Source organism: Muntiacus reevesi, chromosome 3 (genome assembly GCF_963930625.1).
Source record: "Muntiacus reevesi chromosome 3, mMunRee1.1, whole genome shotgun sequence".
Taxonomy (NCBI): Eukaryota; Metazoa; Chordata; class Mammalia; order Artiodactyla; family Cervidae; genus Muntiacus; species Muntiacus reevesi.
In genome coordinates, this window is record NC_089251.1 from 210,860,318 (window position 1) to 210,887,395 (window position 27,078).

At 35.4% G+C, this 27,078-nt stretch overlaps 1 protein-coding gene across 6 annotated transcripts in view; it reads left to right on the forward strand.

Moving 5' to 3' along the window:
- The window catches only part of R3HDM1 (R3H domain containing 1), an 89,368-nt gene that overhangs the window by 39,802 nt on the left and 22,488 nt on the right, over nt 1–27,078 (forward strand). For 5 of the 6 annotated variants that reach the window (XM_065931452.1, XM_065931447.1, XM_065931449.1 and 2 more), the window contains 5 exons: nt 498–649; nt 6,270–6,545; nt 8,615–8,738; nt 21,442–21,596; nt 25,014–25,165. In XM_065931452.1, coding sequence (XP_065787524.1) covers nt 498–649; nt 6,270–6,545; nt 8,615–8,738; nt 21,442–21,596; nt 25,014–25,165 — 859 coding nt within the window. The remainder of the gene's footprint in view (nt 1–497; nt 650–6,269; nt 6,546–8,614; nt 8,739–21,441; nt 21,597–25,013; nt 25,166–27,078) is intronic. The other variant, XM_065931448.1, reaches the window with a different exon arrangement.

Here is a 27,078-nt window from a genome sequence, read left to right on the forward strand (position 1 = left end):
TTACTAGTTGAATATATGCAGTGCGACCTAAATGTTAAATATTTCCCATCTAACAGGCTAATTAATGAATTTCCAGTATCCCAAAGTCAAGTTTTGTTTTGTTTTGTTTTTTCCCTCAAAACTGAGATGTTACACAGTCCGGTAACTCAATTCCTTGAGCAAGGTGTGTTTCAGAATTAAGTTTTTTGGAAAATACTGTGTATTACAATATAATCTGAGTGGATTCTGGAGTGACAGCACCACAGTGAAACACAGCAGCAAAATTTTTGAATATTTACTCTTAAGTGGGAAATACAAAGTCTAGAAATAGCCTTGTGTAAAATCAGACTTTGCTTTCCAGGCTAAGAAGAAAAAGCTTTTGGTTTTCAGAAACTTGAGGCCTTTGGAATTGTGAATAAGGATTGAAGATATGTTATAAGTTATTTATAACATATAGAGTGACCTATATTCAGTCTCCATTGTAAGTGATTTTTTTCCCTTGTTCTTAAAATTTTCAGGTCAGCCCTTCATAAACCCAGATGGGAGTCCAGTTGTGTATAACCCTCCAATGACGCAACAACCAGTTAGAACCCAAGTGCCTGGACCTCCGCAGCCACCTCTGCCACCCCCACCACCTCAGCAACAAGCAGCTAATCACATTTTCTCACAGGTGCACATACCCACAATTACATAATCTAAGTTCATCTACCTTTGCATATTTGGGGCTCAATTCACTAATTATCATTGACATAGCCCAAGTAAGTATCTCTTAGAACTTTAATGTTCTCCACCAATGATGTCCCACTCACTGCTCCTAGGGAGAGAGGTTAACTTCAAGGGCTTTTCTGCAAAGGGAAATTTTTATCTCATGATCCTGTGTGGTGAGTATTTTATCCCTGTTTCACAGTAGCAGGAAATGTACAAGAAGAATCAAAACTAAGATTATACATTATTCCAGTGAACCAAAGTGAGTTGTTTTAAAAGTCAACAAATCAGTCACGTTTTAAGAAACTGAGTTGTTGCTTCAAGGGACTCTCCATCCCACCTACCCTATGAAAAATAAAGACAAAAATACTTGAGTTAGAAGTATCAAAAGCACTTTTAATAATATTTTGAATTTGTATAAATGTTTAGAGTTTCCACATATATTTTCACATTCAGGCTTTTCTTCTAGAGATGTGTTACTCATTCCTACTGGACTTGATTATTCCAGTGTAAACTCATGCTTTCATTTTGTCTTTTAAAAGGTTGTTTAGCATGTCAAAGACACTGTACAGTTATTTGCACCTCTTTCTCCCTGGAAGACAGTCTTAAGTATTCCACTGGTGAGAACATGGAGAATATTTTGTGACAGAAGTATAGCGGTAAAGTTGAACTGGAGAAGTTTTATTAGTTTTGTTCACAGGTTAAATTGTTTGTATTACAGGAGTGGAAAATGTATGAGCAGTTTGATGAAGTTTTCACATATTTTTAAACTAATTAAAATAATTACTGCTCTGGCAATTAAGACTCCTTATTAGGCAAGGCATTTTTTCTAATGTTGGACTTACAGGTTTTTTAACTTTCCAACCTCATTTGATTACATGCACTCAGATAGATATTAGACAGAATAAAACTCCCTCACAGTCCTTCTCTGTCTGGGTTTCATTCAACTTGGTCTTGAAGTGTTTCTCTTTAATTTGCTATCACGTCATCTTTGCAGTGCTATATATTTCATCAGGAGTTTTACAGGGCAGATTTTCATTTGATTTAATTCAGTGGAAATAGTCTGTCAGCTTCAGAAAAAAATCCTAAGGTTTTATCTACAGTTATATATTTTAGATTATTATCTCTTAGAAATAGCTTTGTCTGATTTAACTTGAAGAGACAGTCCTAAAAGATATAGGCAGCTTACTTTAGAAATGATGTCTTAATAGACTATAATTTGAAATCTTGGGGTATGTATCAAACTCCATGGTTATTTTCCCTGGCATTGCTTCAAGTGCTTCTGGTAATTTTTCATTGAATACAAGAACAGAGAATTGATGAACAAATGATACTCACTAACGATCTTTTGCACGGAGATAATCCATCCATGAAATTTCAGCTAACTAAACAAAATAATGCCTGATTTCCAAAGCCTTCAGATAGGCCACATTCTTGAAACCACTCACTTTAAGTGAATGCTGTTTTGCAACCAGTTGCAACTGAAGTAGAAAAAAGGACATGCTAAGGCTTTTTCTTTTCTAAGAGTTGTCAGTTTCACTTTGATCAGCCAGTCTCCCAGCCCACATTTTTCTCATTACCTCTTGACACTCTGACAGACATAAAATCATACCCTTGGTGCTCATATTACTCCTCTTTCTCTTATTCCCCAGCAGACTAAAGCTTTTGTTTCATTTGACACTTACATAGTAGGTTAAGTTGTCTGGAAGAAAGTTGTGTCTTTATGGTTGTCTGACTTAATAACACGTTGAAGAGCTTGTACTTTGTAGTTTTAAAGCTACTGAACCTCATTTGGTGTGATGCATACTGTCATCCATTAGGAAGCTTGCTAATTTCTTCTCACTAACCTTCAAGAGGTTAGTGAGAAATCAGTGGCTACTCTTTAGATCTTTCAACTTTTGCTTTTCTTAGTACTTTAACTGTAGGTTTTTTGTGTTTTGTGTGTGTGTGTGTGTATGGAATTCTAAACTACCCTAAGCCATTCATTTTTTAGAAACTTGATTTTGTGATGGAAGGGCAGTTCAGCATTGTATGTCTTAATCATAGGAATTTCTCTTTGTCTAGATTATTCCTTGAGTAACCTTATTTTGTTAATTTTGCATTTCTAAAATATACTCTTCGAAAGTATTGTCCAGAGAGAGATTCAAAAGTTAAATAACTGTATGCAGGTGACTTAAACAGATTGCCACCTGTGTGCTGGATTATGATAGTTATTAAACCAATATGTATATTAGTCCTTTGTAACAAACTGCGTAAAGGTAAGATTGGGAAACTAATTTGCCTATAAATAGTCAGGTGTATTCCCTAAAATTTAAATATGATTGAAACTTCTTTCATTTTTAAAATACCTGTGAGTACCCTTGGGAAACATAAATCTTGATTTTTTTTTTTTTTTTCTGATATGAAGGAGTATTTTGTTAGTAAAATTTCAAAGAACTTCAGTGGATCTTTGTACAAGTTTGAACTGCAAGGATCTGCTTTTACACAGATTTTTTTATTTTTCCTAGCACATACATATTACAGTATACATGATCTGTGATTATTTGGATCTATGGACTGGAATCTGCAGATGTAGGGCCAGCCATTTATACCCAGATTTTTGGAGTCAGTGTCCCTAAGCCCTGAGTTGTTCAAAGGCCCAGTGTAGTTTCTCAACTTCTAATATTCTCTCGATAAAAATTTTTAGTTAGAAGAAAACTGTATGTATCTTCCTTATATAGAAGAGATCTATTCGTGTGTGTGTTTTCTTTAGGCTATTTGTAATGGTACCTACAGTATATTTTCCTTGAAAAATTGCTAAAGTTTAGGCACTTTGATCCCAAAAGAATAATAATTCCTTGTCAAATAGAATATTTGACATAGATATTATGTTTGTTATACTGTTTGATAATAAGAATAGAAGAAAAATTCTGTTGCTTAGTGTTTATATAGCTAAGTAGAGCAGCCCCTTCATCAAACCAGGAAGAAAGAATAAAGGGGTTTTCTTTTACAGACCTAACCCAAGGGTCTTGTAGGATAATCATTTGAAATCTCTAAATTACCTGTTGTAGTGAATCAAATATTTTTATGAAAAAATTATTTTCTAATTATGGTTTAAATTTAAATGTTTGTTCTCAAAAATTTTCTATGTAGAGTTTCTTGGCTTACTATTGTTTTTGTTGTTTCCTATATTGTTTTTAAGATGACTTTGTAGTTTTAAGCTATTGCCAAAAAACTGTAACTTTCCATTTTATGTAATTCTTCTCTAACATTTTATTCTGACATTAACATTGTTTGCCAACCTGTTATTCCTTAGCCTATTCGTCCTCTGCAGCCCTCTTCACAGCCTGTTCAGTACTCTACAGCCCCTTACCCATCCCCGCTCCTGCCAGTCTCACCCACTCAGCAATACTCCGTGGTACTATATCTCTATTCACCTCCTGCGTTGTTTCTGTGGGTGTATGTGTGATGAATCCTTGTGAATGTGATTAATGTGATATGTTCTTCTGTGATTTTCTAACATCAGGGATACATATATTTTGGAAAAAGCATTTTTTTAAAACTGTATTAGAAATAATTTATTCTATTCCATAAAATATTTGTTATATTGGCTTATTTTGGCAATTATGTAAAGCCTAATATTTTCCTTGTTTTTCATACTGAAATAATCTTCAGGTCCTAAGATGTTTTAACTACTTTTCTCATTGAGGCTGGTGCAGATCTGTGCAGTCCTGGGGTGGCAGCTTTCATCTGGGTTTAGACTTTCTTTCCCCACCAGGTCCAATAAACTTAGTATCAGTCATTGGGGTGAATTGGAACTTGCAGTTTCATAAGACATCAAGATCTCTAGATATTTAATCTGTGACTATAAAGTAATGGTCCTCCCTTTAATCCAAAGCATGCCCCAGGTTATACCTCTCAGTAAGAGCCCCGTAATGACCATCTCTAGTTAGTGAACATATGGGACCACAATATAAAGTACCTCCTGCATAGTGCCTCAAATGAAATACTCAGTAAATGTTAATTCCTTCCTTTAAGTTGAATCTACCTAACCACCTGTATACTTTTTCCCAGTGATGCCCTTACTTTTCAGACTATACGGTCATCACATTTTGAAACTATAAGATGTCTCTTAAAATCACTCAACACTTTTTAAAAAATGTTTTGTTGAGGGTGTTTTTGTTTTGAGCTGTAAGGCAACCTTATTTACTAGCCTTGGCTCTGAATGATTTTCAAAGATCACTTTCAGTCTGAGAAAATGAAATTTTGCGAGCATTGAGAAGGTTGTGAACATTTTTTAAAATAACATAAAAAGCCTCAAAAATGTTTTGAAAAATGGCAGATCATTGGAGTAAGAAAATGACTTTTTCACCAAGAAGACTGTAATGGTGGTATATACCAATCATTATGGTATCTTTTTTAAAAATGTTTGGACATATTACATTGTCATTACAGCTGGTAAGCATTTTTAGGTATATTTTCCTCTTCTGAAGTTATTCATTGAATTAGGTGCATAGTGCTAGACTAAGTCAGAACAACCATTTGGGAAGGGTAAAGCCATGCCATATATTTTCAGTCACCAAGTCAGGTTTCCTTTTTTTCAATCCTTTATCATCTCCATAGCCTTAATTTACTTTGCAAAAATAAGCAGATTATAGAAATTGCAGGCATGTCAACTTTGATCTGACAACTCAGTTGCCACAATTTTTTAAGTAATTTTCCTTTTTCAATTTTTTTCTCTCAGCAAAGTGTGATACACATTGTTGCCAGTCTGGCTCCTTGGAAACAAGGGAATGCTGTTTTAACCCCATTGTAGTCATTTCAGTTGATACTATGTAGACAAGTCAGAATTGGTCCTTACTTTGTTGAGTCAGATAAACATTTGTCAGATAGCATATAGATTGTAGCCTTTTCTTGACACCACTGCCTGCTCTCCAAGTAGCAAAAGCAATAGAAAACTGTCACCTGGTTTACATTTGCCTAGTATCTGATTTAAGGAGTAGACTAAAAAACACCAGGGAAGAATAGAATTGATAACCAAATTTTTTTTGAGTTTAGAGAGAAGATTGGAGAGGGTAGATTTTATATATTTTATTTCATTTCTGCTACTATATTTGATCGATAGGTATGGGAGGAAATACAGAAATGCATAGAACCTGACCCTTCTTACCTTCTGGGAAGAAGGGCATTAAAGAGTAACTAGTACCATGCCTGACTAGACTCCTGGTCTTTGAAGTCTTTTCAGAAAATGTTAGTTGTCTAATATAAAAGTGTGCCTTTAATCTTCATTTTAAATAAGTGTCTCCATTTTTTTATTGTGAAATGTTGTTATATTCTACTCTTTTCTGCATGCCTTACATTTCCACGAGATATATTTTATAAGTAATTTGTGATGACAGCATTGTAATATTGCTACCTTCCTGCCTCAGAGTTACAATTTTCTTGAAGCTGTTCTTCTATTAAATCATGCTTGTTGTAGATATATAATTTCCATGATATTAATATATACTACTGCAGCTCTTCTTAAAATACATGAAGTATTTTTCTTTGATAAGATTGGTCTGTGTATGGAAAGCGTACTGAAGTCTGACCTCTCCCTTTTTTAGCAGGACAGCCTTGGGTCTCAGTTTAGCCACATGAGTCTTGCCCGCCAGCCATCCGCAGATGGTTCTGACCCTCATGCCACCATGTTCCAGTCCACTGTCGTTCTTCAGCCCGCGCAGCAGTCCGGTTACATCATGACGGCAGCCCCGCCGCCCCCGCCGCCGCCTCCCCTACCGCCTGGGCAGCCAGTCCCCACTCCTGGCTATTCTGCCTCTGGTCATCCTGTCAGCCAGCCAGTGCTCCAGCAGCAGGGATATATCCAGCAGCCCTCCCCACAGGTACATTGCTTTTTCATCTTCTGACTTTAGAGACCTTACTTTTAATTTTGTGCGGAGAGACTTTGTGAGAACGTGTGAACAACACTTGTCAGCCATCTTCCCTTTTGGAGGCTAAAATGGATTCTAGACAACCACATGACCGTAGGTACTTCAGTTGGAGGGTTAAACTATATGATCTTTGAGTTCCCTTCTGACTCAGAGAGGTTTCTTTTAACTAGCTTAAGAGAAACACAGTAAAGTAAATACACTATGAAAATAAAATGGTACATTTTAAGAAGAAACAGATCAGTTTGGGGAGAATTAGCATCTTAACACTGTTGAATCGCCTATGCAAAAATATGTTACCTCTCTCCATTTATTTAGCTCTTCTGTAATTTTTTTGTCAATAGTATTTTGTGGTTTTCATTACACAAGTATTACATATAGTTTTTTAAATATATCCTAAATATTGAATGTTTAAAGTGATATTCTAAAGGAAATTATTTTTAAATTTTATTTTCTATTTGTTAACTGATAATATGTAGAAATAAAATTGTTTTTTGTATATTCATCTTTTTATCCTGCAGACTTTCTAAATTTGATTGTTCTACATATATTATTCTTTCCAATCTCTTTGCCTTTTGTTTCTTTTTTGCCTTATTGCATTAGCTAAGTGCACCACTGTTGAATATACTCACAGGAGAGGGAAGTAACATCTCTAGAATCCATGTATTAACTGAAATGTGTTTTGAAGTACCTATGCTTACATTGTTCCCAGTCTTAGGGGTAAGCTTTCAGTCTTCCATCATTAACTGAAACCGTCTGTGGATTTTTTTTTGTACATTTCTCTTATATTCCTAGTTTATTGAGTCTTTACCATGAATGGATATTAATCTTATTAAAAAAAATTAAAAAAAAAAAAAACACAGATCTCTGTTCTTTTAGAAGTAGCCCAATCAGAAGAGCAGAATTTGAGAGCCCATGAACCTAATGAAGTTAACTCTCTACATACTTCCATGTCAATGGATTAATTGTTTATTCTTTACCCCAAACCAGATCCGATTACGTTTAGAGAAATTCACAACTGATACAAATGGCTTTGGGTAGAAAACTAAATCAGGCTAGTCTTATTGGCATTTTTTCCAGCTTTATTAAAGTATAATTGACAAAATGTGTATTGACATTTTAATTTGCATTAGAAATATGAGAAAAATTAAAGAATGCAGTCAGTGCTAATGTGCATATGTAGGAAAGGATAAACTGACTTATATATTTGGTGATAGCTATTCAGCAGGTAAATTGAATGAGCTCCCGATATATGCTTTAACCAAAATGAGTCTCAGAAACAATGTTAATTGCAAAATAAGCTGCATGAAGTTATGTGAATGAGTGTGTGAAAGTTGCTCAGTCATGTCCGACTCTTTGCAACCCCATGGACTATACAGTCCATGGAATCCTCCAGGCAAGAATACTACAGTGGATAGCCTTTCTCTTCTCCAGGGGATCTTCCCAACCCAGGGATCTAACCTTGGTCTCCCACATTGCAGGCAGATTCTTTACCAGCTGAGCCACCAGGAAAGCCCATGAAGTTATGTAAAGTAACCATAAATGTGTGTTTTAAAATTCTCAACAATTCTATAGTATATTACATAGATAACTGATAATAGGTTACACACACACACACTCGAGAAGTTTAAAAATATTTATGGGAATGATATACACCAACTGTGAGATAATGATGCTTTTTCTATGGCATGTAGACAAAGGAATATTGGAGTGCGCCTTTAAGTATTTCAATAGTATTTGGTTTTGTAACAGAGAAAAATCTGAAACAAATATGACCAAAAAATTTAAATCTACTAAATCGAATTTAATAGTGGGGCAATTGGTATATATCTTTTGTTATGTATACTATGTGTTTTAAATTTTTTAATTTTTTTTCAGGTAAATTTAAAGCACAGAAAAATCAGTTTTCAGATCATTAGTGATGGGGAAAAGTATTACTCATTACACTCTGATGTTTCTGACAGGGAAATAAAGGTTTCTACTGCACGTAAAATTAATTATTTTTCCCTCAATCCTTGTTCTAGATGCCAGCCTGTTACTGTGCTCCAGGCCACTACCACTCTAATCAACCTCAGTATCGCCCAGTCCCTTCGGTCCATTACAATTCACATCTGAACCAACCACTGCCACAGCCTGCACAACAGACAGGTGAGTAGAATTCATGAGTTTAGGAATTCTCAGCTTTGAGTATTGATATTTTTTCATCCTGGTTTATTTCCGTCTTACCATTAAGGTACTGCCAAGGTACTGCCACACTCAGTCAGTCAAGGATTTTAGATAGATGAATACATGTGAATGTGCAAACCAGTGAGAGGAAAAGAGTAGGCAGATCTTAGATGAAGAGAGTGGGCACCATCCAGAGAATACCACACCGTCAGGTTTCCATGCTGACTTGGGAGCCATAATGAGAAGACTGTGCCAAGAGCAGCTTGGCAGTGCTGACTGCCACGTAGCTGCAGCCGTCACTGCGTCCTGTAGTAGACAGCCAGACTTACAGAGAAGGCAAGTTAAGATGCCCGCTGAACAGGTAACCCAGAGCGAGGCCCAAAATGACCTAACTTTGGTTGAGAGCTCTAGCCTAGTGAAGATATTTTGGTGTCTTCGTCTCTGTAGGAATGCATTGAAAGGAATAATGTTCTTACACATCTTTTTTGTGTTTTGTTTTTCAGTTTTCTGGTTGTGTAGTGAAAGGTATATTTAAACCGAATGCAGTCTAATCCTAAACATATCAAATGTATTAAAACTGGAAAGATTGTTTTTCTTTTGCGCCTTTCAAATTTTCTCTCAGCCTTCCATGAAGACAACTATGATTCTCAGTGTAAAAGCTATCTTACTAATTTTACTAAATTCATTTTTCTCTGTGCTTCCCACCTAGATGTGTGCTTCTGCCCCAGATGTTTAATAAGGTATTCTTTTCAGCCTTTTACATAACTCTAGGTATTAAAAGAGAATTTTTATTGGTTTCTTTGAAGCCTTTTTAGCTGCTTGTCACCATTTGAAGGTGCTCAGACTACGTCAGCATGACTGCTGAGGCCACATAACCCTCCATCTGTTCTGGACAAGTTTCTTGCTCTTGCTCATGTATGTAGCCTTTGATGGGTTCCACAATTTCAGGAGAAAGACATCTGCCCTGCGTGACTGTTCTTGCCTCTCCTCACTCGTGCAGTCCTCACTCATCATCAGCTTTACCAGATAAGACTCTTACTTATCGCCTCAGCAGGGAAACTTCCAGGGCCTCAATCTGTTGCTCTCAGGAGCTGTCTTGTACTTAATGTATAGGTTTTTCCCGTTTTTGTGTTACTGGCCTTGTCTTATATGTGTGACAAACGTTCTTCCAAAGGATGTTGAGTACATACAGTGGTCATTTTGGCCAACTTAGAATTTGTCCTCTGTCTCAAAATTGACTCCCTTTAATTTCAGGGTTTCCTGAGGTTTAGTAATACATTCCACTTCAGCTGGTATATGCTCTAATTTTGAAAGGCATCAGAAACTGTCCCTTATACCTGGAGACATTGGTCATGACACTGCTCACTAACTTTAAATACATTGTTGTTTTATTCCAATAGAAATTATTTCCTAAGTTTCCTGGACCTCCTTGACTGACTTTTCATATCATAATTATGATAGTCTATTATTTTTATTGTTTTTATTTTTTATTTTATTTATTATTTGTTTTTGTTATATTTACTTATTATTTATTTATAATACAGATTATAGTTTTTATTTTTATTTATTTTATTATATTTATTTTATTTTTTAAAACTATATTTATTATTTTTACTGTTTAACTTACTACATTTTAATGTTTAATTATTTTATTATTATTTTATAAAACAAATTATAATACAGGTTACAGCTAATGTTATGATAGTAAAAAAAGAAATTGGCCTTTTCTTTCCCCATTCAAATACTTTGCATGTGACTAATTAACTTATTAGTTCATTAGTATACCTAGTTAATGAAGCGGGCAAAGAAACTTTGTTTTGTATTTGTGTGAGCTTCTCAGTTTTATTCTTTCTCATGGCTAAATTTTATTCCTCTCTATTGTCAAAGTGCCTGCAAAATTAAAACTTTCAATCACAGTTTGGACCACTGTGTTCATGCAAATGCTTCTCTACCAAAAATATTCCCAATTACTGTAAAACAACTGTGAATGCCACACATCCCAATTCAGGGCCAGAATATCTACATAACAAATGACATGTGTTCATTATCAATGATATTTTAATTGTTGGGTTTTTCCTAATGCTGGTGGTTGTGGTGAGAAGGAAAGAAACAAGAAGTCAGATTGCATCTGGACAGTACAGGCACAGAAAAGTCTATGTGTCTGTATGATTTTGCCATTGTGTTTGACTCTTAAAGAGTCAATCATAATATTAATGGAACACTTTATAACTAGAGTTGGTTCCTCCAGTTACTTTATATAATAGTATCTTCTCAACTCAAACTTAAGGTTCATGTCATTCAATTTGAAGAATAGAAGAGAAATAAATCCTCAAAGAACCCTTATCTGAAAGGGGAAAAAAATACTGTTATGCTAGTAAGTAGGAAAGAAAATTTCCCTTTAAAGAAAATTTCAGTCATGCCAGTGCTACTTACTTTGTTCGTCATTATATTGAACCTTTGTATGGAATTTGTAGGAGTTGGATGATTAATACATATAATCTAAAGACTTTTGTGATTAGCCAGTGATCATTTTTTATGTCTAAGCTTACAGAAAAAAATGTGCGTTTGGGACTTCCCTGGTGGTCCAGTGGTTAAGAATCCACCTTGCAATGCATGGAACATGAGTTCAAATCCTGGTCGGGAAGCTAAGATCCCATATGCTGCAGAGCAGCTAAGCCCAAGCGCTGCAACTAGAGTCTGTGCACCACAACCAAGAGCCCATGTGCCGCAACTAGGCCCCAATGTATTCGAATAAAGACATTTTTTTTTTTTAATGTACATTTATGTTTGTTTGTTTCCTAACAGAAAAGCAAAATGCACTGGGAAATGCACACAGTAGCTTTTTGGTTCTGATTTTCTTTTTACAGATAAAGCAATTTACTTCATAGTAACTTAGATTTTTGTATGTAAACATTATACTTTCTTGTTTTCTTTTTTTTTCTTATATTTTTTACTTTCCACCATCCCCATCTGATTAAAATTAGAAGCAATTTGTTAAATCCCTTAGATAGATAAGATAGATAAGTTGGAACAACTTATTTCCACTGAGGCACAAATAAATAATTTTTAAATGTTTGTATATGAATCTGAAGAAAATTTTGCTCTAAGTTAACAAACCCAGTTGAATCAGATATTCTCAGATCAGTAGGGTATGAGCAATATAAACATAGGATTTTCTATTATTTTCCCTTTTGAGGGCAGGAAGGAAGTTGGGGGAATATCTCAAGGATTGGTCTTCCATCCACATGCCAGAGGACCACTATAGTTACTGATCTCCTTGACAATAAACCCATCTATTATGAGAACTGAATTGAAATCAGTACTAACATTACTGCTGGGGAAAGAACATACAAATCTTCTATTATGAATGTGAAACTACTATGGTCATTAAAACAAGGTTGAAAGGTTGAGTCAACCCCTGTCAACAGAAGCAGAAGAAATTCTGGCTATCATAAGACCTTTTGGACAATGTATTGTGTTACATGAAAGATAACAAAATAGGAGTCAAATCCTAACAACCCTTATTTGTATTTAAGTGGTATTAGGTATATCATGTAAAGCCCCTAGGTTTTAATTTACTCACTTGCAAAGTAAGGGAGTTTTGCTAATACATCTGTTGAAGCTTCTGTGTACCCTACAATTCCATGATTCTGTATGTCTGTCTTAGATAAGTCATTTCTAGTTCAGAAGCGTAGAATATTGGAAGATTGGTTTGCAATAGCTTAGTGCCTACTGCCGTTAACAGGAGCCATACAAGCAAAGATTTTAAAAGATCGGTTACCTGCCAGCTGCAATATAAGAATTATTATCTTAACCCTTTACCATAAAATGTCCAGCTTGAAAGCTATGGAGTATATGATAAAGAAACTTCCTGCAGGTAGTAGTTACAGCAAAGATTTTAGGTTTATGAGGCCTGGCTGTTCTGTTTAGCTGCTTTCATTCTTAGGACTCTTTTGAAAAGTTTGCAGCTTCACCGTATATGTTTAATATTTTGCAATAATTGGCCTTGTTCCTGAGCTGTTGGATTCGGGGCCGTAGCACTGTCTGAGAGGTTTACATTTCTCACAGTGAACCGGTCTCTTTTTCAGCTGCTTCCTGGCTTCTTTTTACTCAGGTTTCCACTGCTTTTTTTTTTCTTTTCTTTTCTTTTTTCCCTTCTTCTTTCTTTTAATGCTATATTAAAGTGTTAACATTTGCTTATATTTTCCATTAATTGTAATGCCTTTTAATCATGCTTCACACTCAGAAATAGGGATTTGAATTTAAATGACAACCTTGGCTTAATATAATTTACCTTTTAAAAATTCATGAAAGCTGTTGCTTTAATTTCTTTTCCAAAGAAGAATTGAATGGCAGATTGCTTTTGATTGTAGCTTTTCTTGAAAGTTTAATGTCCTAAGCATGCCAGATTCTTTAGCGAAAGTCAGATACATCTTTTTCCCTATTACTAAATAGCTTTTTAGGAGTATTATTGTGCATGCCATTAAATGGACTTAAAATACATAAAAGCATTTGAAGGTATTTGAAGGGATATAATTTAATTTTTTTCCAAACTGTGATATTGTATGCATGTGGGAAGCAAAAATGACTCCATAAAGCTAAATATCATTTTAGTTTTGCAGCCTCTGGTAATTCAAAGATTATCAATGCATTATACCTGTAATCTTAGCTTTCCAATCAGCAGACTACAGTAGGGTCCTGTTGACCACAGCCACAGGAGAAGCATTTTGGGTTAAACAGTCTATAAGATGCCCAAGAATAATGGCAGCTTTGCAGGGCACAAATTTAAAAGTAACCAGGATATGAAAGACAAGCAAGGAAGAAAGGATCCTGTTGGATAAGCAGAGGAGGGGTGATATTTATAAGAGATTAGTTATGTCAAATAGGGACTCTAGCTACTAAGTTATTTACTGACAACTATTGACTTGAGTAATAGGAATTTTGTATTTATATTACTAGGTGGTAGTCCTGGCCACCCTTGTTTTATCATTGATTCTGTAAGCGTTTCTTAGTATTGCGTGACCAGCACAGACTCAAACATTGTATATTACCTACAAATCCACATATTTCCCTTTTCCCTTCCTCACTAACCTGCCGCCACTGGAGCCAAACATATCTGGTAAGTACCCATAGATTTCCTTGAGCTGTATACCCTCTTCCACAGGACTGTCATTTAAATAGCCTTGACCTATAACCTGTATGAACCTGTTTTTATTAGATTAATATTTTATGTTTGTAATTTTGTTAATTTAAGGCACAGGAGTAGGAGAGCAGAGGGTGATAGAAGATAAAGAACAGCAATTATGTGCTGGTGTTAGGTGAATGTGTATTCTTCCGCATGCACCTGACAGACTTATCTTAGTTGAATTTGCCTGCTCACTAAAATAATGCCACAGACATAATAGAAATCAGATTACGAACTTGAGATTTTGATGATTTGGAAACGGTTTTCATAAACTGTCTTGTAGATACCTGGTTACAATTAAATTTATAGTTGGCAAAATGGCTCACCCAAGAAAGAAAAAAATCTACCCTGACAGCAGTGCTTCTGCTGTGCAAATTCAGTCTTGAAAAAATTTAATAATACCGTTAAATGAAATAACTTTATATTTATGACTATTCTGACTAAGCACTTCTTCAGTTTCTTTTCTTATATTTCTGATTAGGTCTAATCCGTATTAAGACTGCTTTCCTTAGCACAAGTGATAGTTCAGGTCACCTATATAAAATAGAACTAGCCTGTTCACGCCTGTGCAGTGCTTTTCTGCTGAGCGCTCTGTTTCCTTCTTGCTCTTTTCCCTGCTGAAGTCAAAGCGAGTTAAAAACAGAATATCCTTTGGAGCCCTCCGGGGAAGTGCCTGAGCCATCAATTTGTATTGTCCTAGTTCTCTCAGCTTGCAGAATTGATTGTGGTTTCCTCTGAAAGCGCTGGTAGAAATGGGATAATATTGCAAAACTGCGATCTTTTAACAAAGGAGAATGTCAGTGTTAAATAACACTTACACTGAAATCTGGGTGTTTATTCTGTTGTTTGATATCATATATAGTGGCATTGCTTGCTTTACAAAACAGGTGCTTTCCTACAATATTCAGAAATTTCTACAAGAGATATTCTATTTTCTTCATACACCTGGTTTAAATCCAGATTTGTCACTGGAAGGATTTTTTAAAAATAGATGTACTGAAACACTTTATTGACAAAAGAATAATTTAGGTAGTAGCCAAATTGGAGATGTATTGAGCCTCAGAATACTGGAAATACTCTTGTAGTATTTTTAAAACATAACAATAGTTTTCATTCTCAAGACGCTTTCTTATCCTTCCTAATCTCACCCTTCTCCCTCTTTTCCAGATCACTGGATTTTTTTTTTCTCATATTTGACAGTCTTCAAACTATACTTTTGAACATATCAGAGCTTTGTCCCTCCCCTCCTTTGGCCTTAATTAGATAATGAACTTGAACCAAGGTGCCACTTCTTTAATAAATGCCACGCTGTAACAGTGATGTTGTGAAACCTGACTATTTAAACACAGGTTTAAAACAACACTTCTTTAAGATGTAAATTTTATTAAGCAGGTGTGAATAAAGTAAGGCATGTCTGTTACTACATGGTTCTTTATGTTACTAACACACTATTATGGTTTTGTAAACAATAGTAAGGTTCTTATCTTTAATAGTAGAATGATGGGCATTTCTTTCTTTTTTTAGTGCTTTCAGACTGAATATTTCTAATTTTACTTGTGATTATAGTAACTTTAACCAACATATATCCCATGGTCTTAACATCATTCGAAGTCCAATAATCTTTTTGCAGCATTTAATATCATGTTCTGTAGAGAGTATACTCTAAAATTATATACATTTTAACTAGTTACTTGACTGTTTAAGTATTGGAATGAACAGTCAAACACCTTATCATCACTCCTGGAAAAAGTCTTTTAGGCACCTTTCTTAATGTTGTAGAATTTCCCTCCTAGGATACCAGCCATGCAACGTACCAAATGTTAAATGATGGTTTTTTTTTTTTTTTTTCTTCTTCTTTTTAAGCTAGAAAGATTTCTAAGGTCCTGGTAGCTTTCTGTTCAGTATGGTTCACACCTGGTGGGTTTCCCCTCCTCTAATATAAAAGTAATGTAAAACTTATTCAGTATGTAGAAAAGAGCCATTCCTTCACAGGAACTTCAAGCCTTCAGCCCTGTTACAGGACATGCCCCTTGTATACATGGTGTCCAGTTAAAGCTGGCATTGCCCCACTGAGTAAAGGCTCACTTCTTGGTGCAGGAACTCAACATTGTGGAGAGGGGAGCCAAATTTATGAAAATTCTGCGAGAGAAATCTCTGTACTCATCTGGAATGTGGCAGTAGAGTATAGCAAGGCTAAAATCCAGAGGAGCATTGGAGATTGACACAAAACGCTGAGAGGCACAGACCAGGGACATGGAAGCTGAAATATGACACCAGTTGAGCTTCTTCTTCCCCTTGCAGCTGCTTTATGTCCATGTGAAATCATTATAATGAGGCAAAGAAGTATAACCTTGCAATTAGAGGGCACAACCGATGCATCTTGGGAGTAGTGGGCAAAACAAGTGAAGGAGAGAGAGAGGACATTATGGACTGATTGAATAAACTCTGGGACAGTTGGCCTTGTTTTCAGCCGTAAGTTCTTTTACCTACAATCTGGACTAACTGCTTAATAGCCTTTCATTGTGATTCGTGTTTTGGATAACACTTAATACTCACAAATATTGACCATTTACAATAATTCTTTGTTTTTCTGTAATTAAATTGCTGTTGAGACTCAGGTATGTGAAACTGTAGTAAAAATCTTCATTAGCCAAAATGCTCAGACAGTAGAAGGTCAGGCATTTCATGTTCTGCTTATTGGAGCAGTATTACTGTAATACTCCATCTGTGTCAACATCTGTCCCTGAGAAAAGTAAAGTTTAGCATCAGGCTACTCTGCAAATCCAGGTACAACACTTAATAGCTGTTAACCTTACGCAAACTGTGAGCTTCTCTATGCCTTTGTTCTTTCATCTGAAAAATGGGGATAGTAAGAAATAGATTGAAGGCAGAGGAGAAGGGGACAACAGAGGATGAGATGGTTGGATGGCATCACCAACTCGATGGACATGGGTTTGGGTGGACTCCAGGAGTTGGTGATGGACAGGGAGGCCTGGCGTGCTGCAGTCCATGGAGTCGCAAAGAGTCAGACACGACTGAGCAACTGAACTGAACTGAAGATTTCATAAGATTAAAGATTGGGAGCATGGAAAAAGTTCGCACATGAAAGTCCTTAGAGTAGTACTTAAAACCTAATAAATGTCATGTGAATATTAGCTACTAGTAGTACCTTGTGCTATCAAATAAATGATAATTATTTAGTATTCTAAATGAAAACCCATGGGAATTTGGGCTTCGTTTATGTTTGGGCAGGATTCCACAATGGAAACCAAAAGCTGATTTATTGTTCTGAAATACTTAGTCTTTTTGTCTTGTTCCCTTCTTGACACGTGCCTTCTTCCTAAAAGGCAGTGGAGAGTTCAGAGTCTTTTTCTCATCCTTCGATTATTAACTTGAGGTAGGTCTAAATATGTTCTAAGAAAATTTCCTTAAATACTTCTTCCTATAGCTTTGTAAAAGGTTGTTTAGCTGTGGAAGCATTGCTTGGGAAAAGGTTTTGAAACAATGCGTCGTATGACCCATTTCTATAAATAATGGAAGTGGGAATGTATGTTGCTGTCTATGCAGAAAAAACAAGGCTAGCCATAAATACAACATGTAAATAACGATCATCTGCAAGTTATTGTTTTACAAAAGTGGTTTTTTCCACCCTGACTTTTTCCCTTTTTTGTATTTTCTAAGTTTTCTTTGATGAAAACCTATTTTTTAGTCAAATAAAGCTTTTTCAAGGGTATTTTTAATGTCCCTTCATTCCCCCCAGCAATGTTTAAATTAAACCTTCATTTCAAGCTTTACATATTAGATATGAGCTAAAACAGTTATGTCTTTCCTTATCAAGTACACACTGAGGTGGCTATGTGTTTTTTAAGGGAAGACTTAATGAGTAATTCTGGACTGAGGTTAATTTCTGTTCATGGGATCAAGTTTTATTTTAATGAGAATGCAAATATGTTTAACCTTACTATAGACATGTTACTGTAAAACTTAAGTATGACTTTTGCTGTCAAAAGCCATTCACTAAACATGAACAGTGAGCCTGTCAACACATAGGGAGCTCTGGGTTTTGTATAGAAACATCAGTTCAGTTCAGTCGCTCAGTTGTGTCTGACTCTTTGCCACCCCATGAACTGCAGCACACCAGGCCTCCCTGTCCATCACCAACTCCCGGAGTTTACCCAAACTCATGTCCGTTGAGTAGGTGATACCATCCAACCATCTCATCCTCTGTCGTCCCCTTCTCCTCCCGCCTTCAATCTTTCCCAGCATCAGGGTCTTTTCAAATGAGTCAGTTCTTCACATCAGGTGGCCAGAGTATTGGAATATAGAAACATATATTATTTTTATTCTATTAAGAACATATTTTTCCTCACTATTTATTTGGTAAATATAATTGAGTGCCCACTTCCTTGGCTTATTTGCTTAATAGTTAGTATGGATATTTGGGGGGTTTTTTTTCGCTTTAACAGGGTGGATAACCCTGCCCTTAGAAAGCACACCGTTTCAGTTTTATTGTTTTTAAGTGTACACCAGCCATGAGAGAACAGTTAACAGGAGCAATTTTATAGTACCGGTCGAGTTCTTAAGAAATGTGGATTAAGGCAATAAACAAAATCATGGGAAGATTAATAGGAGAGCTTCTTGGGAAAATATTTTCTTTTAAAGTGTTTGTTATTCTTATTTTTAATAGTTCCACTGTTAGTTAAGAACATGTCCCCAGTTTATTTATGCTACTTCTGAATGAAGTAGTAATATTGGTTATTTTTCTACTTTCACAGTCTTTAAAATCTAGAACTTCTTAATGGTTCTCTCTGCTCTTCTACTTGTAAAATCTTTGATTCTCTGCCAATATTCTACCTTCATCTTCCACTTTTCTCTCATATGCAATGTTTAAATTAAACCACTCCTTAATATTCTCTGTTCCTCAAACATGTTACTCATTTTTTTACTTTTTCCAGACCTTCTGTTTAAGTACAGGCTCAAATGTTAGTACCTCTGTGGATATTAGCCAGGATTAATTTCTCCCTCTTAATTTCATAATACTCTACGTATTCTGCTATTCTGATATGGTGTCAGGGCTAAGAATGTCTAATTTCAAATATAGGGACTATGTTTTACTTACCTTTTATCACCCTCCAGGCACATCTTGAACTCACAGAATCCTTGTACTACCCTCTGTAACAAATGAGGTGCTGGAATCAGATGTTTTGGATTTTGTATTGTCACATTTTCAAAATGTGATGTTTTCTTGTGCAGATAAATATATCCATTAGTAGGCATGAACATTAGTGGAGATAAGGTTGCATTAAAGAATAAAAATACCACTGGAAATTTATTAGTGCAGATTCCAAGCGGCCTTACATTAGACCACTGTGTCATGGTGTCTGTAGCTACTGATTGAGGCTTTCTGTATCAGATTTTTTTTCATAAGAGGGAATTGCCGGCAGGAAGCAAATAGTGAATCTCCAAATACTGATGTATTTAGATAAAGGAAATCAGAACCACATTTGCACATAAATGGCTTTTTTCCCCCAAAGTTTTCTTTTGAGGCAACCTATAACTCTGAATATATTTTGAATAAAATATAAAAATGTTATGAAAAACATCTGAGCTTCTTAGGGGACATGGCAATTTAAGTCAAATTATGTTACAATGAATTCTGCTAGGTGTTCAGATTTTTCTTTTTATTTTAGTGGACTATGATTCTGACAAGTCCATTGTAAGAAGTTATTTTCCCAGTGTATAAAGAGCTATGCCTAAATTATGATGCTGCGATCGATGCTGTGTGGGTGTTCAGAGGCGACATTTGCAACACAAGAAGGCGTCCTCACATCCCTTTTCCATTCCTGCCCTTTATTTTCCTAGTAGTGGAAATGTATCTGTGTATGTTTTGATGGTATTTGGACTTTATGAATTTGAAATGCTTGTCATTTGATAAACTGAAAATAGAGTTGGATGTCACGTATTAGACTGAGGAGCAAGAAAGAAGTTTATTTATCTGCAAATTTGAGTATTAATAGGAATTTCACAGGGAGAGATGTTTAGGAAATAGCCTGTTTATAGTCACTTTATTACCTATAAAGACCATAATATACATTTTTTGGGAAGGGTTGACTGGCGAGAAGTCATTTGAAATGTGGCAATAAAGCACTGTTGCCACAGAAATAGCATCATTTTATAAAACCCTTCATTATTAAAGGATTGATTATATCTGTATTTTTACTTTGTTGTTAATATGTTGCTTAGTTACCAAATATGTTTTGTATTCATGTCTTTAGAAAAGGGTGATGCTAAATTTATTCAATTATTTTAGTCATTGAGAAGAATCATTGAGACTTCAGGCAAGTACACTGATATCATTGTCAAAATCAACACCTGAGATGGGATCTTTGCCATTCCTGTTGTTTTAGGAATTAATGAGGATAGAAATAAAAACTGGTATTTATAAGATAGCAAAATAGATCTATGGTATTAGAGAAATCATTTAGCTTACCTTTAGTTAGAGAAGTTTGTATAGGCAATGCCATCATTTGGTTTATCTTTGTAAAAGCTTTTTAGATTCCCTGGCTGGAAGATTGGTTGTTTATTTTAATCTGGTTTCTTTTTTTTTAAAAAGAATAAAGAATTTGTGGTAGTTTCTAGTAACTTACATATGTCTTGAGCTAATTAATTTACTTAAGGAAATCCTTTTAGGGTCAAGAGACACATAAAATTCATATTCATTACCCAAACCTTATTGTGGAGTCATTTAAATAACTAATAAATTCACTTAATAAAAGTATATTTATACTCTTAGTAAAGTTACCAGCAGTGTCTCAAGTTTAGGAAGAACTGTCCTTTTGGTGTTTGATGTATGAACTTCAGGCAGATTGCTTAACCTCTCTAATGATCAGTTTCTTTGTTAAGTAACCTTAATAATAAGGAGATAATCTTAAAAGTTGCTAGTAACTACATTTTCCCTTGTGCCCTGGAGACATTCCTAATATAAGGATTCATATCTTCGTCAGAATTTTCAAACATACAGCTCTTCTATAAAAGTCATCCCACCTTCCATTATTTCCAGTCTCGAAAAGGATTAGTTCTGCCAATACCACCTCAAAACTCTCCATTTTTTAACCGGAGGCCCTGCATTTTGCTTTTGCACTGGGCCCCACAAGTTATGTAGACAGACCTAGTCCACAGAAAGTTATTTTTAGTATCGAATTATAATACATGCCGAATAGTAACTGTCTGTATAAGCCAAGTCTTTGGCCCTATAAATTTCCTGAAGTGCAAAGGAGGTCTTTGAATACAAATTTAATTTGAATGTTTTGGGGTAGGGAAGTATTGACTGACTTGGGTTACCTACATAGTAAACCTTTTCAATGTTGGCTGTTGTAATAGAGGGCTTTTGAGATTTGCTGTTTAAACGAATTCTGTCATTTTAGAACTTGCTTAAAATACAAAAACATACTGCTAGTGCAATAAATTCAAAGCAGGATTTAACTCACTGTGCCATTACAGGTTATCAAGTTATACCCAACCAGCAGCAAAACTACCAAGGCATAGTTGGAGTTCAGCAGCCCCAGAGCCAGAGCCTCGTTGGCAGCCAGCCCAACGGCGTTGGAAATCAGATTCAAGGAGTGGTCATCCCCTATCCTTCAGTGCCATCATATCAGGTACGTGGTCACTCTCTACCTGCACTGGCTAGAGGTGATTTTCAATAAAGAAAATGTGGACTACTTTCTTCTCCGTTTAATGTGGGGAAAGGCTTCTCTAATACGTAACTTTATAGTCTTAAAAGAGTTTTATTAGTTGTTACAATTTTGTTCTATCATTTTATTGCATTATTCACTCACTTCATTAATTTTTTGAAAAATATCTGAACCTTATTAATATTGTGAAGTAAATTTTTCTGGCACTGTTTGTGTTTCCAACTACCTACATATATGAGCAAATATCTTATTCTATTCTTCAGCTGCTTACAAAGTCTCTTGAGGAGAGAGTGGAACAGGAGGGAAAAGTAAAGGTGTAAGTAGGTGTATGAAATAGAGTAGATTATAAATTAGTGTTTATAGAATAAAGAATGTGCAATTTCCCATGCTAGAATTGATATCCACCCCCCACACCACCCCCACTCAATGAAGAAAACAAATAGTATGGTATTGAAAATGTCATGCATTTTAATTCATAATTCTCAAGTAGAAATACCTACTGTTTCATTAATATGTCAGATTTCTTTAGCCCATACGGTGTCACATTTTCAGGCATTTATTTTATCTTCCTTTACCTTTCTGGAGTAGCCTGCGAGTGAGTTTGTTTTCTTAGCCTCATGTTTTCCCATAGTTGAGTCTAATGTTAAGAAATCCAGGGGCTATTTTCATTCAGTCCCACAATGTAAAATAATCAAGTTGGGAAGGTAAATGTACATATATTTCATCTAAGGACAAATCAACAAATTGGTTATAATCTACAGACTAGTAACTGAAGGAATTATGAAATACAGCCATGGATAAGTTGGGGACTTAATACAGAAGAGAAAGACATAAACCTTTAATTAACTCTTAAAATAAAATTATGGGCATAAATTAATTAAGACATTCTGAGAATAGGGCAGGATGTGAGCAAAGGAGGTAGCATATTCTGTGAAATTCCAGAAAATGAAAGTAGTAATTAAAATGTGAAATTGTCGAGGACTTTTTGAGCACTAAGAATATGTCTAGTTTTGAAGCCCTTTGATAATAGAAAGCAACTGAGGAATAAAGGTACATATGGGAACAGATTTTGCATCTTCTCTCACATCCTCCTTGCTTTTTACTCCGGTCCTCCCTGCTTAAGGGGCTTCGCTCACAGCTCAGTTGGTAAAGAATCTGCCTGCAATGCAGGATACCTGGGTTCGATTCCTGGGTTGGGAAGATCCCCTGGAGAAGGAAATGGCAATCCACTCCAGTATTCTTGTCCAGAAAATCCCATGGACAGAGGAGCCTGGTGGGCTACAGTCCATGGGGTCACAAGAGTCGAATATGACTTGCAACTAAACCACCACCATCCCTGCTTAAGTAAAGGCCCACGAGACTGCCCATCTCCCACTTCCTCCATAGCAAGACATTAGACAGGATCACTACCAAGCCAAGAACTCTACCTTCTCAAAGACCCTGTTCACGCTACCTACCTAATCTAGTCTGTCTAGCATCTATCAGATACCGAGGCACTATGTAAATAAGATCTGCCTTGAAATATAAGTTTAAAATAAATTATCTCCTTGTTATTGTAGTTTTTAAAAGTGGAGCTAGATACTCAAAGTGTTTCAGAGCTGAGACAGCTGTTATAACTTCTATAGCATACTTTTTTTTACAAGGTACATGGTATTTCACATAATCCTTACAGTGGGTGAATGATTGTGAGAAATGTTGCTCTGACAAGCGATGAATGATAGAAAAATGCTTCATTTTTCCTACCACATTTGGTTAGAGAAGCTAGGTGGTGATAAACTCGTCTAAATAATAAGCCAGAGGGAATTGGATGGTAGTCCAGTGGTTAGGACTCCTTACTTTCACTGCCGAGAGCCTGGGTTTAACCCCTGATCCTGCAAGCCTCGTGGCTCAGCTGAAAAAATTAAAGTAAAATTCTTAAATAAAAAATAAACCTGAAAAGTCATCTATTTAGTAGAGTGTTTTCTACAGCTGTACCTTCTCAAGTACCATTTCCTCTCTTTTGGTACTTCAGGTGTTTTCTTTACCACTAGTTACAAATTTAATCTGTACCTTAAATCATCTAGATTGAGCTGTGTGGTTTTTGTTAGATCTACCTAGCATATACACTAACTTAAATACTATCGAAAATAATAATAGAATGTTACACTACCTCAGTAGACAAAAAGACTGAAATACATCTTGTCATACAAAATTGAGTAAATCAAACCAGCAACGATATCTTTGCCTATGAGCCAAATTGAAACTAATTCAGAGGGTACTGTGTATTTTGAAGGGACTATAGGAACAACCTAAAAGTTAATCATTAACTTATAAATCACAGAGCCCAGATACAGAGAATCATGAGGTAATTAAAGAACTGATGCTCTGGAGCCAGTGGGCGTGGGTTCAAACCCTGACTTCTCTTCTCGATAGCTGTACAACACTGGGCAAGGTTTTAACCCCTTCTGTAAAACAAGGATGATAAAAATACCTTCTCAGGGTTGTTAGGAAGACTTGATGTAATAATGTACATAAAATTCTTGGAACTGAACTTGAACATGGTAGTAAGTACTCAGTGTCGGCCTTGGCTGTCATCACCATTAACTACTGTGGTTACTGTCATTGACACCACTGTTGCTGACTTCAGCATCAGCAGAAGCTTTTACTGACCCAAACCACTGCAACGCACCTGTAATGTGGCACACTTGCAAGTTACAAAACCTGTATGCCTTTGTGGTTTTTATTTCAGATAACTGTGGAAACTGGAGAAATGAATCCATTATGTTCATATGGTTTCTGTGTAGATACTGTAGAAAACAGAATTGAAAGATCTGCTGTTCCTCAGATACCTTCTGTACTAGATCGTGGAAATAGAAATCATAATAGCCCTCCTGAGGTGAAAGAGACATCCCATTTTTGCATATAATGAACTCTGAGGCCTCAGCAGAGTTATTTGTCCAGTGTCACCTGTACAGTAAAATTGATGGATCATTATCACATCTAGGTATCTTAAGCTCCAAAGCTCATACTTCCTGATCCAGTGTATCTCACCAGTACCCTTACCTGAGTTTTACTTAGCTCTACCTGAGCTAGATGTTATTATTCTTTCCATGTCAAATGGTTATCCTTATTTGGAAACAATTTCTTTTTTTAAATAACTTCTACTTTGAAACACAACTCCTGGCCTACTGTACTATTGATAAATCCTAGCCAAAAACAATAACTGGCTTAAAAAACATAAAAATAAAGTGGTAATGCTGTAACAATTATCAAGACAGCCTATGGGCAGGTTTAGCTTATTCCTAACTGCTCGTATTTGAAAAGCTTAGGGAGGCTGGAGACATTGACCTCTGCAAGGTTTTGAAAAACCTTTTTCCCTTTAAATTGTCTTTCAAATTTTAGGTTTCACTGCCTCAAGGTTCTCAAGGAATTGCCCATCACACTTATCAACAGCCTGTTATGTTCCCTAATCAGTCTAATCAAGGATCTATGCCTGCAGCAGGAATGCCAGTTTACTATAGCGTCATTCCACCTGGCCAACAAAATAATTTAAGGTGAGTGAATAAAAAGCCTAATCTTATAGCTCCTCATTGTTTATCAGGATTATGGTCTGCTGCTAATTTTTTTAATATGGAATACTTCATGCATTTGCGTGTCATCCTGACACACATTGCCATAACCTAGTACTGTTTTACACATTTGTAAGAAAGTCACAGTGTCCCTCATTGTTCATTAGTAAATTCTAAGCTGTAATCCTGAGCCAAACACTCATGTTTTTACTAAAATATAACCAGACTACAAGGTTTCTATCAGAACACTAAGTGAGCCTTTGTTCTGAACAATGTCTTCCTTAGCTTGAGTTGCTTAGCAATTCATTTTCCTGTGGAAGCTCCTTATGCAGAAAAGTAGAATTTGAATTATCTTTACTTTCACCTCAACTAATCAGTTATCACTGAGGCAGTTTTGTATTTGATTGTGTTGTTACATGTACTATGAGGATTTAACATAGCCTGATTCAGATCATGTGTGTTGTCCCTTTCAGCAAGCCATGTACCAGTCACAAAACTAGTTTTACAACTAATCATGGTACTTCTTTCACTCAGTGATGTAGACAAAAAAATAATTTCAAAAAAGTTAATAATTTCATTCCTATAGTCTGCAGAAGTGGCAAGCTAGTTGGATAATATCTTCAAACTGCTTCTATTTGAGTGTCTTTTTTGTTTCCTTCCTATTTTAGCATTTATTTTCCCATTTTTATCTTGAAACTCAAAAGGAGAGTATACTTTTGTCTTTGATCTGCAGTCTCAAAGGCTAGCATACAGAAAGGGGAACTTGAAGCGACTGTAACCTTTATTTTTCAGAAATTGTTAAAAGATGCTTCACAGAATCTTTATGAAACATGAGAAAAGAAATCCTACTTTTAAGTTTTGTTCCTTTTATCATCTGCATAGTCTGCGTTTCCTCATCTTTGTAAACTAGTATTCCTCTAGTGTCCCCTTTGTCCTATTTCTGGAACTTAGAATCATTTTATTTCTCCTAAAAGTCTTGTTTTGCATTTTTGGTTTTTTGTTTGCCTCAGTCATCCTTTGAAATAATTGTCAGTAGCAAATTCTCAATCTGAACATCATCTTTTAGTGAAATTTTACTTCTGTTATTAAAAGAGAAGTTAACACAACCTAGAAAAATAAAATGTAATAAGAAGGTTACTTTTGGTGCTAAAACGTTTCCTTTTCAGAGTATTTATTTTCTCTCCATTGGATATAGCAGCTGTTTTTGTAAGCATGTATTTGTCAGAAAAATTAAGTAGTAAATTATATTGACAAAAGTAATGTTAAATGGAAAAAGAATGCTTAAAGCTATTTCATTTCTTGTGAACTCACCAAAAATTAGTGATAATAATAATAATATTTTAGATTAATAATTTTAAAATAGATACCTTTAAAAAATAGGGAGGAATGGTAATATCTCATGCAAAAATCTTTTCATTTTTCGGTCTCTCACTGAGTTTTTATTGAGAAAAACATTTCTCATACATCTTGCATTTTGTCCATTAAAAGAGCATTTTCTATATTTAACTTATTTGGGTTTTTCTGATTATACATATAATACATAGTCATTGTAGAAAATTTGAAAATGTACAGAATTTCAAGCTGTAAAAAAAGATGAAAAAATAAATCAGCCACAACCTCACCATTCAAGAGATAATAGCTGTTAAATTTTGATGTCTTCATTCAGGTCATTTTTCAGTGTACACATAATACGTGAACTCTGTTAGGAATCACACGTTCTAAACATACATTTTCTATATTTTTAATTACATTATTCATAATCTTTGATTTAAAAATTAGACCACTTAAAAATACAGGGAGTAAGGGAATTCCTTGGTGGTCCAGTAGTTAGGACTTGGCACTTCCACTGATGTGACCTGGGTTTAATCCCTGTTGGGGGAACTAAGATCCCACAAACT